We start from the raw sequence: 18620 nt of genomic DNA, 5'->3' as shown, positions 1-18620 counted from the left end.
AGTCTCCAGGATCTGGCCCTTCTATCCTCAGAAACCCAAGGTGTGCATAGGGCATTTATTGTCCACATTACTGGCTGCATCAGGCAAAAAAAGTTCATTTCCAATATAGTCAATTTTCTTTATATTGGAGCCAATCCAATATTGGACCAATGCATCAGTGCACCTCTACATAGGAGTACTACCCTAGTGGGGAGCCTAATGAACTCAGTGAAGAACATTTCCTTCCATTGCCCCTTAGTTCTCATCAAGGAGGGGAAGTGAGAATGAACCAGCACTTCCAATACACAGAATTTTACAGTGAAGTACAATGGCTTGGTCACCAATATGATCAGCCACTGGAGGGTGACCTATGAGCCTGGCACATATTCTTTTTCAGTTTTTTAAATATGTAGTGTACTGTTTTGCATGAAAATTAAGAGGCGACACCAACAATTTTAACTTAAAGCAAAACTGGTATAGTCTTGTCTCGTAAGACATCTTATTTTTATTACTGTTTCCATACTAAATGCTGTTTTGCAACAACAACATTATTTTACCAATTACTTTTGTAGGGTTTGGCTATCTTAAGCACAGTTTAAGATAGCCAAACCCTATCCTAGAGTAACTAGACACACACACAGACAATTTAGTTATCTGGCTTTTAAGTGCTGAACATGAAGCAGCATCAATTAGTTAGAAAGGTATAGAACTCAAGACAGAAGAAAGGTTAAAGCTTCATGTTTGATTTTCTACATAATTGACAGTAGAAAAAATGTCACTTCAAACTAACACACAGCAAGAACTACTGTACAGCCGTTTAGATCTCAGAGCAAAGACCTTTGAGCTTGCTAAGAATCTGATACTTACTGAAAGTCTTACAGATATCAGATACAGCTTTGAAGACTCTATCAGAGAAATTCACTTTCACTTTCACATACTTCATGTTCGGAAGTTGAAGACGAAGTAATTTATGTTGAGGAGTGAACTGGAGCTTAGCATCAGCTTGTATACCATATTTGTCCAAGGTCCAGTGAGTTTTGAGGAGCCAGGTTTTCTTTTTTTCCCACCACAGTGCGTGATCTGACCAGTCTTTCTTGACATCTAGGAGAAAAGAGATTTTAAAAATTAAGCTACGACAGGAAAATATTAAAGCACATGATTTTATTTCTATTTAAAGAAGGTCCCATTTAAAAAGTGAAAATCCACCTGAAAGCTAGTCAGAGAGTTTGAAATACAAAATTTCAGATACATAATTGCTTGTATTCCCCTTATACCCACAGGCAACAACTACTGTCAGTGCCCTCACCCGCTGAGTGCTGTAGAAATACAGCAGAGACATGCCCTGTCTGAAGGAGTTTACAAGCTGAGTGCTTAAGAAGCTGGTATGCTGTGGACACAACTTTTCACAGGGACCTCTGCTGTCTGTTTCCTTGTATTCTCCCCATTTAACAGTGTTTTTTCTCATGCACCTTTCACCTCTTCTACTTTGGTTTAAAGCTTGCTGGAGCAGAGCCCATTTTTTGTTCTGTGTTTGTTTGGTGCCTAGCACTATGGGGTCCTGATCTAGGTATGAGCTCCCCATGCACTTCATGACTTAGATTAGCCAACACAGAGTCAAAGGGCAGGGGCAGGCTGCAATGAAGTAAAGTGACTTGCCCAAGTATCTTGCAGCCACCTGGAGGCAGAGGTAGGGAGAAGACCAGGTGGGTGTTAAGTCCTAGCCCAATACATTAAAACTAGAGAAAGTATCTACTGTTCATCCCCTCAAACCCTTTTCATATTTTGAATTTTCATACAAAATAATTTCTCCCTGGTTATGATGAAAGAAGGTCCTCACTGCCAAAAGGTGGAACAGAACTCCTACGACGCATGGAAAGCAGTGAAACCAAATCAGCGCTGCAAGATGAAGACTCCACCCCCCCCCCCATTTTTTCCTGGTGTTAATTAACAAGGTAAAATATTTTTTACTAGAAGAGAGGTTGCAAAGTTCCTTCCTACAGTTATCTAATGACAAAGTCAACAGTCACAAATAACTTCTACTAACATTAAGTTCTTCCAAGACTTTTGAAATAAAACCAGCCCTATTTGAAAAAGGTTTTGCAAATGCTGAAAGCTGAGGTACATAATAATCAACAGTAACTTTGAAAATTCTGGCTAGCAACTGCGTAAATTGACCCGCTGTGCACATGCAGAATTTTTTCACTTCAGCTCAGAGGTCCAGAATCCCACGTGCTGCACAGCATGGAGTCTCTTTCAGTGCTTTCATTATAAACATTGCTTCTTAGTCATAGTTTAAAACCTAAGTCTAACAACCAAGCAAGTGATCCCCTGAGCTACGTATTTAACATCTGTATTTAGCAGTTTAGGTGAAGACCATACATACAGAATAATGAGGGGGTGGCTGTTAAAGAATCCTACTATCTAGCTAAATGTTACCTGACATGATGAGACAAGGAGAGCACAGTACTGTATAGTGGTAGGATTCTGCTTGTCTACAGTGCATCTATTACATTGATTTCTCCTTCCTCACTCATCCTTCATCGTCATTATCACATTTTTTGGAGGTCCTGATGTTGTGGGGCAGACAGTCCTGCCAAATTCACAATAGCTCTTAAAGGGATTAGTGAGGCTGCTCCAAGTTAAAATTGAGGGTCAAACCAGTTTCAAACAGGAACCAAAAGGGGGATACGCAGGCACTTTTGCTCTCTCATGTCTAACTGGTACTGCAAAACATGCTCCACTGCACTTGAGAATTCAGTTTTGAAAAATACTGGGGTCTGTGCAAGCATAGAGTTGTGACAAATGGCAGTCTCTATATTTTTTTATTGCAATAAAAGCAAATGCTCACATGTCCATACATGAGATTCTCAATATATTTACTTATCCTATAGGAAAGAAAGTGTAGGGTCTTTCACAGACTAAGTATCATTAGGAAGAACGTAAATCAGCAGCATATTTCAAGCTCAGGTGGCTTGTGTTAGGATTTTAATAATAAAAAGGAAACTCTAACCCAGTGCCTCTTGCCAAAGCACATAAAACAAATGAAAGGCTCTTTTGGTCAACTTGCTGGTGTCATATGAACACCACTTGGGTCCCCCTCTCCAGATTCTCTTGTGATCGCATCCTGATAACACAGAGAACTAGTTTGCCCAATGTTACGGATGGCTGCTAACATTTACTAAAAGGTCTCTTGTTTCATGCCTAAAATCTGGACTACAAATAATCAAACCAGCCAGCTAAAAAACAAGCAAAGCAAGATAATTTAAGGCAGTAAACTGCAAGTCAGATGGCCAATAGTGTACCAAGTACTATATTCTAGTAGTTTTTATCAGAAGAAACATTTTCACAAGTATTATCTTTGAACTTCTGGAACTAACTGGTTCTATCGTAAGGAAAGAAGATGGAAGAAATTAATTTACAATTAACTTTCTGTCTCCTTTTCACCTCTATGCTGCACTTGATCTTGAGATAAACAAATGTTATAGCATGTATAGAATCTTAAAAAAAAATATAAACTCCCCCTCTTCTAGTATACTAATACAGACATAAAGCAAGAATGTCAGCCTGACTTTTCAAGAGCTTTGTTCAATCAAAACTAAACAAAACCAAATATAGAAAAGCATGTAAACTTGCACAAGTGTTGGCTACTCTCAAAAAAATTTGACAAATCATTACAATGAACTTTGGTAATGAAGTCCAGTTTCTGCTACCCTGGAAGTTTAAAGTTGGCACTGAAAGCAAGAAGCATTTTAAGTCACAAACATGGAAGTTTGTGCAAAATGGATGGATTTGGCTTTACATGGTATATTAGTAGTTTTTAGCCACAGTAGAAGACAATATCATGCAAATTCCTAAGCTGAGACTAATTAACACTTGGAAGAATGTAGCAAATGGTTACGCTAAGACAGGTATATCAAACAGTTCTGCACAGTCTTGTGACTTTCTTACCCAGGGTTCAATAGCAAATAGACATCTGAAACTAAGCCTTACTGTCAGTTCTTAAACACATGGTATGCTCTGAATTTGTCACTTGCCAATTTGTCCTTACTACAGTTTAATGGCAACAGGAAAAGTGTTTTCAAGCTCCATGCTTCATTTAGGAAATGTATTCCCTACTACAAATACAGAGTTTGAGCATTTAACAAGGGTGTTACACTGCTTCCCTACCTTCAAGCAGTACATTTTCCAACAGCCCTACAATCTGCGGTACATTTATACCCACTTCAGAGAGTTCAGATCTCAAAGCTAAAAATCATCATATATACCTTATACAATGAATCAAAGTAAGGATGGTAACAGGACCAGAAGCCTTCCTTTAACTACCAAATAATACTCATGCACTGATATTTTTAGCTATTGTTTCATTGCATTATAATGATACTATGTGAAAGAAAAACTACAAATTATTTAATTCAATTAGACTATTTGCAGGCCAAAGAAAACAAGCCCTGCCAAACAAACAGACCTCTCAAGTGCTGGTCCAAGATAGAGAAAAGGTACACGTTGCATCCATTTGTTAAAATTTACTTGCAGATCTGAGTGATGTGATACAGTGGGCCTGTGCACACAGGCCTTTTCAGAAATCCACAACTGTCTGCTAATTCTCAGGACAGAGATAGTCCGTTTTAGAAAGGCTTCCTTCCACTGCTTTTCTTGGGAAGAGGGTATCCACAGAAGGATCTCAAGAGAAGAATGGCATGGCATTTCTATAGGAGACCTGTTTCTTTTGTTTGCTTTATTAAGAGAGTAATGTGAGATTGTCAGTGGCAGTTAGCTCTGATAAAAATAAACACTCTTGTGGCCAAGGGATTTCAAAAGGCTCAGGAGACAGGCCCAACTGTTCACAGGCTCCTGGGCGACTTTTAGCTACACAAAGCCTATTGCTGTCAGCTGAAGTGGGCCTGCGGCTTGGGCAACTCGCGTTCCATCGTGCTACAAAGAAACTGGCTCAAAGTTGGTGGGAAAAGGAAGAACAATACTTCCTTTCCCGCGTTAAAAATAATCTCAGGTCCTAACTTGCATCCAGTGCTATGTAATTTGAAAAAGGGGACACTGGTTTACCGAAACTTGAACAGTCTAAAACCTCAAACATTTCTCCTCAAATAATGCATCACAAAGTTGAAATGTATATTCCAACCGTATGACCAAGTTGGTCCAGTGCTTCACACCCCTCTGGCAACCAGAAAGTAAGGACCCCGAGACTGGGTGCGAGGAAGTATTCCCTTTTCTCCCATCAGGTCATCTTAACACAACTGCAAAAACAACATTAAAAATATAAAAGAGCAGGCTATTGAAGTCAGCAGCTGCATCAGCTGGCTGTAATACAGATTGGGCTACAAAATGCTGTCACCTGCATTAGATGGCATTCAATGGGATTTTTCGAAGACTAACACATCAGAAGCTGTTCTGCAGCAAAAGCTACATACAATCCAGCCGGCTAACACAGCTTTAGACTCTATAGCCTAGTGGTTCTCGACCTTTCCAAACTCAAGGCACCCCTTGTTAAACTCAAGGCACCTCCCCAAAAAATGCCAACCCATAGCTTTTACTTATTGCTTGACTACAGAAAAATCCATCTGAATTCTTTGCAACAGGAGAATTGCTGTAAGATCACAACAGATCAGAATGTTTTTCACTCTATGGATTCCTATTTGAAATCTTTGGGTTTATTTTGTGAATTATAAATAGGCATTTGCATACCAAGCCCTGCAGCACCCCTCAAAGGGTCTCTCGACACCCTTGTTGAGGATCACTGTTGTAGTCCTTTTAATATGGCTTTTTTAATCATATTAAATTAAGAGAACTGGGAGAAAAAAAAACAATCCCACACCCAGACAGAAAGAATATGCATATTTTGCCCAGCCTACCGAGACCAGGTGCAAGAGCAGAGGAGGAGTCCTTACTAAAAAGGACTTTGAAACCACTTTATAGATAGAAAAAAACAAAAGAAAACAAAGACAGGGTCAACTTTCCATAGTTCACCTTGAAGCCTGGATCTGTTCAAACAGTCTTTCAAGCGTAAGAAGTATTTTAAATTCCCGTGGAAAGAACTCTCCAAGGGCAGAACCTTATGATGAGAGAAGAGACAGAGGTGAAGGTCTGCTGCGTGAATATTTTAACAATAAAATTGCCTTTGTTATTAACTCATGCAGATGCACTGCAGTTATAAGCATGCCAGTCCATCAATCATTGCAATTAGAAATGATAATTTTATTTAGAAACCACCACTGACTTCAAATCTAGAGTTTATGCAGCAGAAAACATGCCTTAATTGAGCTGCATGTTGTGCACGTTTTTAGCTTCTGGATTGTCAATGTGCAGATAAAAAAAAAAAGGTTAAAAACCTGGCACTGCTAGGCATAGTATACAGGCACTTCAAAGTGAAGCAGTTTTGGGAAGTGGCATATGTCCAAGTTACTGAAGTATCATAATTTAAGATGAAGTTCTGCAAGTTTTGAAATGAAGCCCTCAGCTTCCAAGTCTTACAGTGAAACTCCATTGCATGTTTTGATCATGGGAGTCATTTTTTACCATTGCACTAGTGGCACCTTTGGAGTTTTAAAGGGAAAACATGTTGAAAATTATGCAGTGTGGTCCACTTGCATGATTAGAAGAAAAAGTTTAAGGTTACTTGTATTCTCTTGCACAGGATACCAAAGAAGGCCACTGCATACATTGCTTATGGAAAGCTTTTTGACTTGTTTTGTTTATACCAGGAAGTCCAACTGATCAAAACATTTATTTTTTTGCTGGACAATTACTCCATTTGTTAAAAGTAGAGTATAAACTACTACCCACTAAGAACGATACTTTTCTTCTCCAATTCAACAGATGGTATTTATACTCCCTTCAATGAAGGTATTAATATTACTTGGCAAACACTCTCTGCAGGCTTATGACTTACCAGTAATAGTATACAAGATTCTGGCAGTATATAAACAACAGTGTATATTCCTTGTTATTCTGGGATTTCCCTCATTTAAGACAAAGCCATCTTTCTGCTATGTGCTGTTAAGAACAGAGAGCTAAAGATCTAACCACCAGGTGCTGAAAGTCACGTTTTTTTCTGTGCACACTTAACCTCCATGATATTGATATTTATATTAGGATAACAGGAAACTGCAATAGCAGTGGTCCCCACCTCAGGAAGCCATTTTTGCAGAGTAGGTTCCATTTTACATATGGGTCTCTAATGAAGCTACTGCTATACAAGGAACCTCGATTCAACTGTTTAATGCCCGCGATGTCATAAAGTTAGCAATGAAAATATATCAAAAAGAATCCTCTCTCTGCATGAACCTGAGTAAGTAGGTGTAACATTTCTATGAGTGTGCCTGGTATGAGCACCATAGGATTTTTTAAAGATATAGGAAATCAAAGACCTTTAGCTAAATATGCTTTTCCCTCCAATGCCCCTAGGCTCTTAGGCAAGAAACTAATTTGAAAGACTGGAGATCTTGTGGGACAAAGGCTCCCATTTAGTTCTTAAATTATTATCCAAGCCAGCATGTAGTCTCACTGCGCTTCTGGGAAGATCAGTGAAGAGCAAACATAAAGAGTCATGGTCCCCCAAAACCTCAGCCTAACCAAAACAAGACCATGGCAGTTGCGGTCTCAGCCCAGCTGTTTATTTTTCCATGGCAAGCGGGGAGGGTGGGAAAGAATTGAGAAACCCATAACCTTTCCCCAATTCCAACTTTCACAAACGCTGAATGCCATATGCAATCTCTCTCAGTCTAGTCATCCTTAGAAGCCCAGGGACAAAGTTAATTGATACTGGCATTTAACAAAGTCTGAAATCAGTCCACGGCTTGGCTGTATAAGCGCTCACCCTGTCCCCAGGGCCAGATACAAACCATGGGGCTCCTCGCGGGCTGGATCAGAATGCAGTGGTGGGGCAAGCTATGATGAGGTTAACGCAGACAATTCTCACCGTTCTCCACCCCAACCCAACCCACACACATTCCCGGGGGGCTCCCTACCCTGGATTTTGATGGCACGTCAGCCCCCAAATTTCTGGCTGCTCCACCGCCACAGGCCACATGACACTTCTCCACAGGCCACAGCCACAGTTTGACACCCCTGATCTATGTAACTATATCTGTAAACTACAAGATATAGGTACACTTACTAAATATAGAGATAAAAGAATTTCAAAAACCACATTGCCACCTTACGTTTGTCAGAAACCACATTTGGATCTATGCCAAGGACTGTTTTGTATACAGTGGTGGCATTCCTCTTACAACATTTGCAACAAAAAGTTTGATAGAGGACACATTTAAAAAGGCTGCCATCTTCAAGAGGTAACCCAGGATTTAAAGTTTACTTGAAATAGGGCTTCTGCCTTTGTGCAACTTAATATTAAACCAGCCATGGGGGATCCAGGGGGTTCAATGGTGCCATTGCACACCCCTCCGATTCCTGCTCCACCCAGACCTTAATACCAACTACCTGTCAGTGGCAGCAGCATTCCTAGACAGTGCTGGGACAGTCAATTCACTTCACGGCTCATAATCTTCTCCCCGATTCCTCCACTCCACAGGTGTTAACAACCCTCTCTCCTTTTTAACAGTCTTGACGTTCCACTATTCAAAGAATCCTCTCTCTGCAATTTTGCTTTCTGTCTGTTAGCCATTCCTGGTAATGTCTGTCTTCTATTTCACAGCCCTGCAAAATGTTTTTAGCTGTAGTTAAAAACCTTAACTCAGATGTGGTGATATTAATTCAGATGTGGAAATGACTGACAGAAAAATACTGGAGGCACTGTCAAGACACTCAAGACAGGCTAGGTTTTGTTTTATAAATCTGAATGTGATGTGAATTTAACCATAATAGCTACAGGACTAATGACACCATATCATTTGACTATTTTTGCCTAGTGTGTGGTGTTTTTAAACTTAATATATAATCTAGCAAATTAGTGCACGTTCCAATACTGACATTTGTTTTTGCTTTGATCTTAAACTGAATAATGCAGTGCTAGCCCCATAGCACGTTAGTAAGTCTTCTAGTTTCATTTAACTTGATTAAACGTGTGTTGTGATATGGGATGATGTGCCATGCCATTTGCATGCGCCGCTCCTCTTTCCAAAAATCCTAGATTCGCCCATTAAGCCATCCCGCATCTTTTTACCTGTAAGCATCAGAACCGTCAAGTCAGTTCTTGGTTCTGCTGAAAGACATTTGGGAGGCTTAAGGTCAAGACTTAATTTACGCAAATGAAGAAAATGGTTTTAAACTAAAAGCCTTGTCCCAGACATAACATTTCTCCTAGCTAGGTAATTTTTATTCTTTCTGTAATTCTAAAAGAGGTAGAAATAAGTGTTAGTATTGCATTGCTAACATATTCCAAGGTTTGTGGGCAATGTTAGGGCCAAAGACCAAAACACACATTTAAGGTGCGCCTTGAGATCAGACCAGTCAGCCATACTTGTGATTTGAAGTCCCATATATCTTTTGACTGAACTACTAATCCTACATTTGTATCATAAAATAGACACAAGTTTTTTAAAAAGCAAATGGCTTGCCTATGCCACCCCCCTCCCCACCCCCCCTTACTGAAAAGTCTAGAAGGGAAGAGGCAGATGAGCTTCTCTGGGTAACTGTGGTATCTCTTATTAAAACAACTAAATAGTTGGAAAAATTGTTCTCTGCAAGCTTTCGGGTACAAACACCCTTCTTCAGGCAGAGGGAGAGTCTGCAGTTGTTTTGGGCTCTCCTGGATGGGACAGAAGCCAGTATGCAAACATGCAGGTCTGTGATGTTTCTGTAGGTGTCAAATAGGGATGGGATGGAAATAGGAGAATGCATCTTCTTCTGTTATGACGACCTAAGAAACTGCCTGTATCAGCGGGATAAAGGGAAGAATATTCTACTTCCAACATTGTTCCTGAGGAGCACAAAGCAGGAAAGGCAGTCAAAGAGGAGAAAAAAAAGACAAGTCCCAGCAAGGAAGAATTCAAGTTGTGCTATTAATTTTCCATGTTACACAGCCTTGATAATTCCTTCCCACGTACAAGTTACTTCCTATAACCAAATAGTTTGAAGGTACTCATAAAAAGTCTAACACACAGTTGCTTTAAATACATTTTAAACAATTCTACTCAAACTCTTTGATGCAGCGGACTTTTTCCTGGCGGAAGTGAGAATCTTAATATATTTTCAGGTCATAAAGATCCTATCTGAAAACATTTTTGAATTGTTGCGTCACTTGATAGTATTGATTTCATATTTTTAAAATTTATTTAAAAAACAAAACAAGCTTTAAGCCAATATCAGGCACAAAAAATATTGTTCTATATACAATCTTGGAATGATACTAGGAGTCTGAAATGAAAGTTTGTCCACTTTACTCTTTATAGTGTTTTGATTAAGGATTTTGGGCTATTTTCCCCTTTTATTTTAGAACTGCATATAAAAAGGTAGGCAATCTGCCATGGCTACAGCTTTCCCAGAATAATCTATGGCTTTCCAGTAGCAGCAGAATGTGACCTTCCCAGGGGCTGAGCATGAAATACTTGACAACAACAAACACCATATCACCAGAAAAAAAAAGAAAAAGGAGCCAAAACCTGTCATTTATTTAAACAAAAAATTCTTGGCCAGCTTTTTGCCTGATAGACAGCTGTTACAGTGCTGATGAAGAAGTGCCAGGAGACACTGAAGGAACAGATACTCTGGGACAAGCCTCTATCACAAGTGGTGCAGAAGATAGGTGGAGCAAGCAATGCACAACTTCAGAATCCCCACCCCAGCTATCAAGGTAAAGTCAGTAAATGTTATTAAATGATCAAAATCTTCCTAACTAGTCAAAAGAAAGTGCACATTAAAAAGCCACTTGCCAACAAACGTGCTTTTGCTTAAGTAATCAAAAAATCCCGGAAGTGATGGGAGAATCAGTTCCAAGACACGTTACTGCCATTTACAGAAGAAACCACCTTTTTCCTGCAGTGTATTTGCCAGATTCAAAAAGAACATTTTGGATTCTGGACATTAGCTCAATTTGAGACATCAACTGGATATAGTGAAGAAGTTGTGAACAAAAACAGGCGGGCAAATGAAGAAGCTTTTCCAAATTTTTGTTGCCTTACTGAAATCTGTCTTGCCTTTTACTCCCATTCAGTAATTCTCTCTCTCTATATATATAGATAAAATAATTATTAATATCATATCATATAATTCATACACACACGTACATACATACACACACATATGCATATATATATATATATAAAATAGGGCTTAGTTTGCCTGTCATACTTTTGGCTAGCTGCACATGCGCCCCTGACAGGACAGGCAGCGATTGGCTGCACAGGCCTAAGTTTGAGCTGCTGCTGGGGGAGTTTGTGGTGGCGGTAAACATGCCCCGGCCACCTGAGCAGTGGGGCTTCCCCACACCTCCCTGCCTGAGAGCGAAGGGGGCGGGTTGCGGTGGTGGGGCCCTCCTGCTGCCCCAAGAACAGCCGGCAGGAAGGGGGAGCAGCAGGCAGGGAGGAAGAGGAGAGGCTGTTGTTGGGGACAGGTAGCAGAGAAGGAAGGAAGGAAAGGAAGCAGGGAGGGAAGGGGAGGGGATGGAGGGGTCACAGTGGAGGCGCCCCCCTGCCACCCAACCGTGACAACAGCCATCGGGGAGAAGCCCCGCTGAGAGGCGGAGGCGGGCAAGGGGAGGGAGCCCCCGCACCAGAGGCTGGAGGAGGCAGCAGTGGTGGTGGTGGCAGAGGGAGTCTTCACATGGCTGGCCCCAAAGGGTGAGCAGGGGGCCAAGGGGGGGCCATGTAAACACTCCCCAAAATCCGTCATTCTTGACAGACAGTTAGCTAGTTCTAGATAAATCAATAATGACAAAAAAACAAACCCTAAGCCCACTGAAAAGCACTATTCTGAAAAAAAGCAGAGCCAGGCAATGACTTGTATTGGTATGAACTCAATTACCATATTTACTCGAATCTAAGATAAGTCCTCCCCACCCCCAATTTAGCATGAGGGGGAAAAAACCCTTGTCTTGAATTCAAGTACAAGCCAGGCAAGCAGCTGTGCCAGCTCTGACAGGGCCAAGGTGGCTTATGCAGCAAGTGGGGGTACATGAAGCTGGTGGGGAGGCGGACTCACACTAGCTAGTATCACTGGGGCTGTTCAAGATGATACACTTACTTGGTCTGTGAAGTAAGTCCATACATTCATGTTACTCCTTAAGCAGTCTCACTGACTTCAGTAACAGGCAGAACAAGGTGACACATACACCTGACTAAATAGGCTGTTGCCTACAAAAGCTTACGCCTCCTCTGAATCAGTTAGTTTCTAAGGGCCATGCCACACATTCAAATAAAACTGGATAGAAACCAGCTATAGAGTTGTTACACATTTTTAAGCACTAACTTTGCAGTTGGTTAGCTCTTTTTATAGCTGGATAGTCATTTTTATGGTGTACTAATTCCTTTGCACTTGTGGCTAGTCTAAATTTATTGTGCAATTAACCAGTTAATTGACTAATACATGTAGCAGAGGCCTAAGATGCCTTGCCTTCTACCTGACTTCAGACGAATGTGGCTAACTACCCCTCTATTGATTTCAATGGAACTACCTGAAAAGTATGGTACTATATAGCATGAGCCAGCCTCTACCCATCTAGTGTTTCAGGCAGGTTGCCAGGCCTCTCAATATATCAAATAGAATAGTTATATTTGTATTATAAATAAAAAACACATTGTTTTGGGAAATGTATTTTTTTTGAGAGGCAAGGATTTTTGTGATATCTTTTACTGTCGTGACAGTTGTTGGATAAGTTTTTGGGCATCCAGGGCCCCTCCTAAGGTCTCAAGCAAGATGTGGGTTTTTTTAGTTGGTCTCTTTTAGTGAGGGTTAGTTGAAGAAGATGGTTTCTCAGTTTTTCTGACATCCTCCGACATAGCTGTGTTGCATATTTGGAGTTGTATGCATTAGCCAGAGAGTTACAGGTGGTAAGACCCCAGGGGATGATGTTATGTTTCTCACACTGGCTAAGCAGATGTCACTGTGTAGTCAGTCGTCTTTCTTCTTCAGGTTGTGGATTTTCTGCTTTAAACAGCACATCTCAATATCTTGCAGGCCATAGTAGAGTTGAAGTGTTGTAGTCATCATGATGGTCCAGGGACTGTTCAAGTATTTTGTGGTATCTTAAAAGGACTAACTCTGTATAGCTGAGAGCGCTGCTGGACAAGCTATTGGGCATCAAGGCCTCCAGGCTTGAGGAAGAGTGCTTGATGTCTGAAAAACCAGGTTGCTTAGTTGGTCTGATACTGTTTTAGTTTGGGTGCAAAATGCCATACAACAGTTTTTGGGTTTGGACTGTCAATTAATTCAGCTGCATACTTGCAATGGAAGAAGAGTTCAAAAGAAAGGTTCAGCCTGACATTTTGTAATCTACAGAAGGGAACCTGGCTTGTTACAGAATTAGAAACTTCTCAACTTTAGGAAGTTAAATGACTGAAACATAATGCTAGAAGCTACTTTCATTGCAGACAAAGAATGTATTGGGAAGAGAGAAATAACACTGCCACATGCCATAAGAAGGACCAAAGATGATTAGCCTGTGTTGGCCATCCTGACAAGTATGTTTTGTCAAAAGTGGAAACAACTACCCACTTTTCTGGATGAAGACTCCAGAAAGATGGATACAATGGTTTGCAGAAATCCATTTAAATTGTTATACACTATTTACATGTGTACCATTTGATGTTAAACCAAAGAATACATAGCTGCAGCAATTCATACAGTCAGCTGCTCCTTTTGAAAATCAATCACATTACAATATCCAGCTGTCACTGGACTCTTCAAACACGATCTCTACAAATGTTTGTGCTACTGAATAGCCTTTGAATACATCTTTTGTGCAGTCATTCCTGTGAATGGAGTGTCACTAGACAAATCCCAGCTAGATTTAAATGAGTTAGTGCAGGTACTGGTCACAGCAGCAGAGAAATCCATGCTGCCGTTCAACATCTCACTCCATGACTTTTTTGCTATGTACTATTCAAACTCCGATCTGAAGACAGAATTATTAGTTTAGCTGTATAGAGAAGTCCAGAAGAATCAGGATAACATCCAAGCGTAAGGGGTTTTTGCCAAAGTATTTTTGACACGGGAAATTCGCCCATTCCTATGAACACGCTGTTTCAATGCATTGGCTTTTTTGACAAAGATATTTAGTCAAACCCCAACCAGCTCTTAAAAAACAACAGCCACCCCTCTCCCTCACATTCCTCCCACCCCACAGTTACTGGTTTACAATAATGCTCAAACTACTGCTGCCTAGGAGGTCATAATGACTTTAAGTGCAAATATTTCTCCATTGTCTCTGCCTCAACTTTTGCAAATACCCAATCCACCCAGCTCCAAGGAAAATAATTACGCTCACATAATTACCCTGGTTTTTACCTCAGGTCATAAAAAACACGCATCAAAGACTACCAGGAAGTGACATAAAAAGTATAGATGCTGGTCTGTCATCCTAGTGTGTACCTATGACTGAAAGAGAAATGACTTATGCAAGCATAGGAAAGCAAGGTACTCAAGCCATTTCTTCTCTATGGCAAGAGGCATGCATTTCAATCTACTTTCCCACATGAGACCCACTATCATGAGGCATCAACTAAACAGCTACCCAGCTGAAGTCACAGCAACAGGCATTTATAAACGCGGCTCCCAAACTGATTAGTAAGGTTTTAGGATTAAACATCATGCAACTAAGAAGATATCTCTATATCATTAATCCTTTTTCTATTCATACCTTATATACTACCTTTTCCTTGTTCATCTCAGAAGAGGGAAGACACCCCATATGTACTCAACACAGATTCATACCTTGGCAATAATAATGAAGCATTTTTGCCCAAAAGCTTGCTAAGAACTTTTCCCAGCTACTCAGTTGGTCTAAAAAGATCACATCTACCCAAAGAAGCTTGCCTGCCTTTGTCCTTAGACCAACATAGCTACAACCAAAAAACCAGCATTTTCCACTATGCAGTTGGAAAAACACTGCCAAGCATGACTTATTAACCAACAGAAAGTGTACAGGACATTTTCAGATCCATCTGTAATACATAAATGTTGAATTCACCTTTTGAAAGTGCTAGTCACCACAGAATACTTTTAAAGATTTTACCAGGGTAGAAAGAGAATATCAAGCATTTTAGTAAAATGGTAAGCTATAAAATAAATAGGTGGTGTGGGAGGGAGGAGAGGGGAGAAACAGAAAGGGAAGTGTATGAACACATTAAAAGACTTATTTGCATAAAATCAACTAACTTAAAATATAGAAAGAAAAGCAAGCATCATTCCAGAACTGAGATTATTTTAACACATTTATTACGTAAGACAGAAACCTGAAAGTCTTAAGAGGAAGCTACTGATTTGGGCTGGGTCTAAACTGCAACCCAACAATTTCCTGTCTGTGGTATAACACAAGCTTTGCTTTGATATTCACGAGAAGACTGTCGCAGTCTACTAAAGGAAACCAGCTCCCAGATTTTTCTTTCCAATACTGCACAAGCTTTTAAGTTACGGAGAAACAGGAGATAATTGTTTCAAGCAAAGAGTTAATTGGAACTTAGAAAGCTATCCATGTCATCTGCTTAAAAGTAAACTGAACCCCACTCAAGTAAACTGATAACCAAAGACGACGGAGATCTGTGGGAATTCTCCCTCATCTGCAGGTACTGGATGCCAGTGTCATCCAAGCTTTGAGCTACTGCTTTCTGTTTGACTTGACCATCAATACAGACTGCACACAAAGGGGACAGACCGTTAAATACAAGATTATACAGCCATCTGCAAATACTGGCTAAATCAATTAATATTTTTCACTAAAGTTGATGAAAACATGCCCAGTTTTCAGACATTTGGAGGCAGAGGTGAATATTTCACTTATGTAAATAAAGGCTACAGCACTTAAGCTCTCATTCTGCAATTTACTGTACCTGTATGGAGTCAAGACAGCTCAGTGTTGGGGCAAGGGGTTTATTGATCACCCAGATCCATCTGAGGGTTCAATCTGAATGCATAAGATTAACTGTTTAAATTAATAACTAAGTGAGAAAATGGAGACAGTCTTTTAGCGCTCAGAAAAATCTTCCATTTGTATTCCAGATATTGAATTGTTCTGGGTCAAGGGAAAGTTCTGCATACATCAAAAGCAAAAGATAATATTGCCAACAAATTATTAAGTCATTTAATGCTAGGGGCCACTACTGTCTTGAAGAAGGGATTTTTTTCTTTTTTTGCCTGGGAGAATAAACATAGGTTGAGTAAACATAGTTTAAAGAATTTAAGAATACAGAGCACTTCTCAAACTAGGGAGCGTTTGGCAGGTTTTGAAGGAAGGATAATTTTGGCCCCTGCCACGAGCCAAACCTTAAGCCCTCCCCACTCCACCTTCCACCTCTCTCATACCTTTGATAGATGCCTTTTGTGGTCATTAGCTGACATCTTCCCAGACCATTTTAAGCACTCCTATTTAAAAGCAACCTGTACCAAAATTAAAATATATACAACCATTCAAATCACTAAAAATACTAAATGTTTGACAAATACTTTTTACACAAGACTCAAGGAGCTGAAGTTGCATTTAGGAGCAAGTACTGCTTGTTAAACAGAGAGCATGCCAAACTGTACAAGTCATTTCCTGTTTAGGAAGGAAATTTATGGAATTTTAGCACATTGAGCCATTTACTGCACTATACAAGGAAAACCACTCACTACCATCCCTCAAAAAAACATAAGCAGTTTTTCAAGTGTATGCACTCTTAAATAAGGTGTGGGGGTCATACAGAGTAGTCCTTTATAGCAACAAGTTATGTAAGCATACATTATTAATATTAAGGACTGCTTAAATGGTTGGTTTTTAAAAGTAAGTTTCTTTTTGATGCATGGAGATGATCATAGTTTATGATCAGAAGCTGTAGCTCTTATAACTTTGTCCAAGTTACGTGTAGATGCTCTGAAAGTAAGAGCTAATCTTTATTGAATAAACGCCTTGTCTCACTCCCCCCGGGGCACTGAGAATAAGAGCTTGATTATACATTGTATAAGAAAAGATTTTCCTTTATAGCCATATTATGTTTGTTACTTCTCAGTTTCAAGTGCCCCATTGTTCTTGTATTATGGGAAAGCAAACTCAGTCACCAACTGGCCTTCGTTTAAGCCTTCTCACAGAAGTTCGAAGTAAATGGAATGAGCCATAGGGAAGAGAGCAGCAGCGGAGACAAAGTCATTTTGGACCGTGTTCTGTAATACAGACAATAGAGAAACTCCAATGCTAAACTTTTCTTAAATCTAGGTTTAGACTAAATTTTTATTAGATCTTAAATTGTTTAAAGAGGGCTCATTACAAGTTCAGGATAATGATTTTCTGCATGCTGCATTCAGTGTACAAGGCAGTTTATCAAGTACTATAAAGCTTCAAATTCAAAATTAGTAATCAATAGCATTGCGTTTCTTTGGTACCTTATTCATAACCTTCTAAAATGTTCCATTAAGACAAAAAAGATGACCTGTTGCTTCGAACTGTACAACTGATCTTCCCTAAAGAGATATGATACCACTAAATTTACTGGCAATGTAAGAAGGACAGACAGAACATAAAATAAATCTACAGAGCATAAGATTTTCTTGACTGATTTCATGAACTGAAGTCCCATTTCAAAGTTTTAAGCACAAGCAGAAATACAATTGAGCTATACTGATGAAAAAAATATTTGATACTGAATGTGACTCCTTCCCTATGCTTCATTTTGGACATGTCCCATAAGCAAACACAAACCTAGCAAAGCACACCACCTCCCAGGCAGCTGACAACTCATTGTCAAAATGAGAGGAGGCAAAATGTTGCCAGTGACAACATTTTTTTAATGACAGGAAGTCACATCCATGGATGCGATTCATAAAAAGCTAAATCAGAAAGACCTTACTGTCTCTGCATAAAAGCTTATCAACAACCCATCAAGAGCAGTTTTATATTTATTGCGCATAAAGGTAAGATGCCACAGACTCCTAGGAACCATGCATTTCAGGCCCAAGACAGATCACTAAATCTCTCCACACACGGGATATTTTGTCACATTTGCTGGCTTTCATGAAAAACACCCGAGAGATTTCCATGTTAGATCTGTTTAATTTTCAAAACAGAAAAACTCAAAATTCCAAAAACAGTTAGTTTTCTTAGTCTATTCCCCACTCCCTTTAACTGTTTTTATTAGATACCAATAACTGTGCTTTCTTCCCCACCCCCAATAAACAACATCCTTATCAAATGCTAACATGCAGGCATCTTTATAGAAAGAATCCCTGACAAAGAGACATCCTTTTATTGTACAGCTCTGCAAGCATACCTGATAAACCTTTACATTATCTGCCGGACATTACTTAACCCCACACCGAGGGTCAGCAGGGACCTAAGCAGATCATCAAGTCCGACCCCCTGCCATGGGCAGGAAAGGATGCTGGGGCCAAACAACCCCGGCTAGGTGGCTGTCTAGCCCGCTTTTGAAGACCCCCAGGGTAGGGACAAGCACCACTTCCCTTGGAAGTTGGTTCTAGCTCCTAGCCACCCTGACTGTGAAGTAGCACGTCCTGATGTCTAGCCTGAATCTACTTTCAGTCAACTT

The 18620-nt window shown here is 40.0% G+C and overlaps 1 protein-coding gene across 5 annotated transcripts in view; it reads right to left on the bottom strand.

Moving 5' to 3' along the window:
• Positions 1–18620, bottom strand: part of FERMT2 (fermitin family member 2) — a 101006-nt gene that overhangs the window by 71465 nt on the left and 10921 nt on the right. For 4 of the 5 annotated variants that reach the window (XM_019501405.1, XM_019501494.1, XM_019501570.1 and 1 more), the window contains exon 2: positions 847–1080. The exons of the other annotated variant lie outside the window; for it this stretch is intronic. In XM_019501405.1, the coding sequence (XP_019356950.1) occupies positions 847–1080 (234 nt within the window). The remainder of the gene's footprint in view (positions 1–846; positions 1081–18620) is intronic. 5 annotated transcript variants of the gene reach the window in all.

Source organism: Gavialis gangeticus, unplaced genomic scaffold (assembly GCF_001723915.1).
Source record: "Gavialis gangeticus isolate Ggan-Ray unplaced genomic scaffold, GavGan_comp1, whole genome shotgun sequence".
NCBI lineage: Eukaryota > Metazoa > Chordata > Crocodylia > Gavialidae > Gavialis > Gavialis gangeticus.
This window is presented reverse-complemented; position numbering and strand designations above follow the sequence as displayed.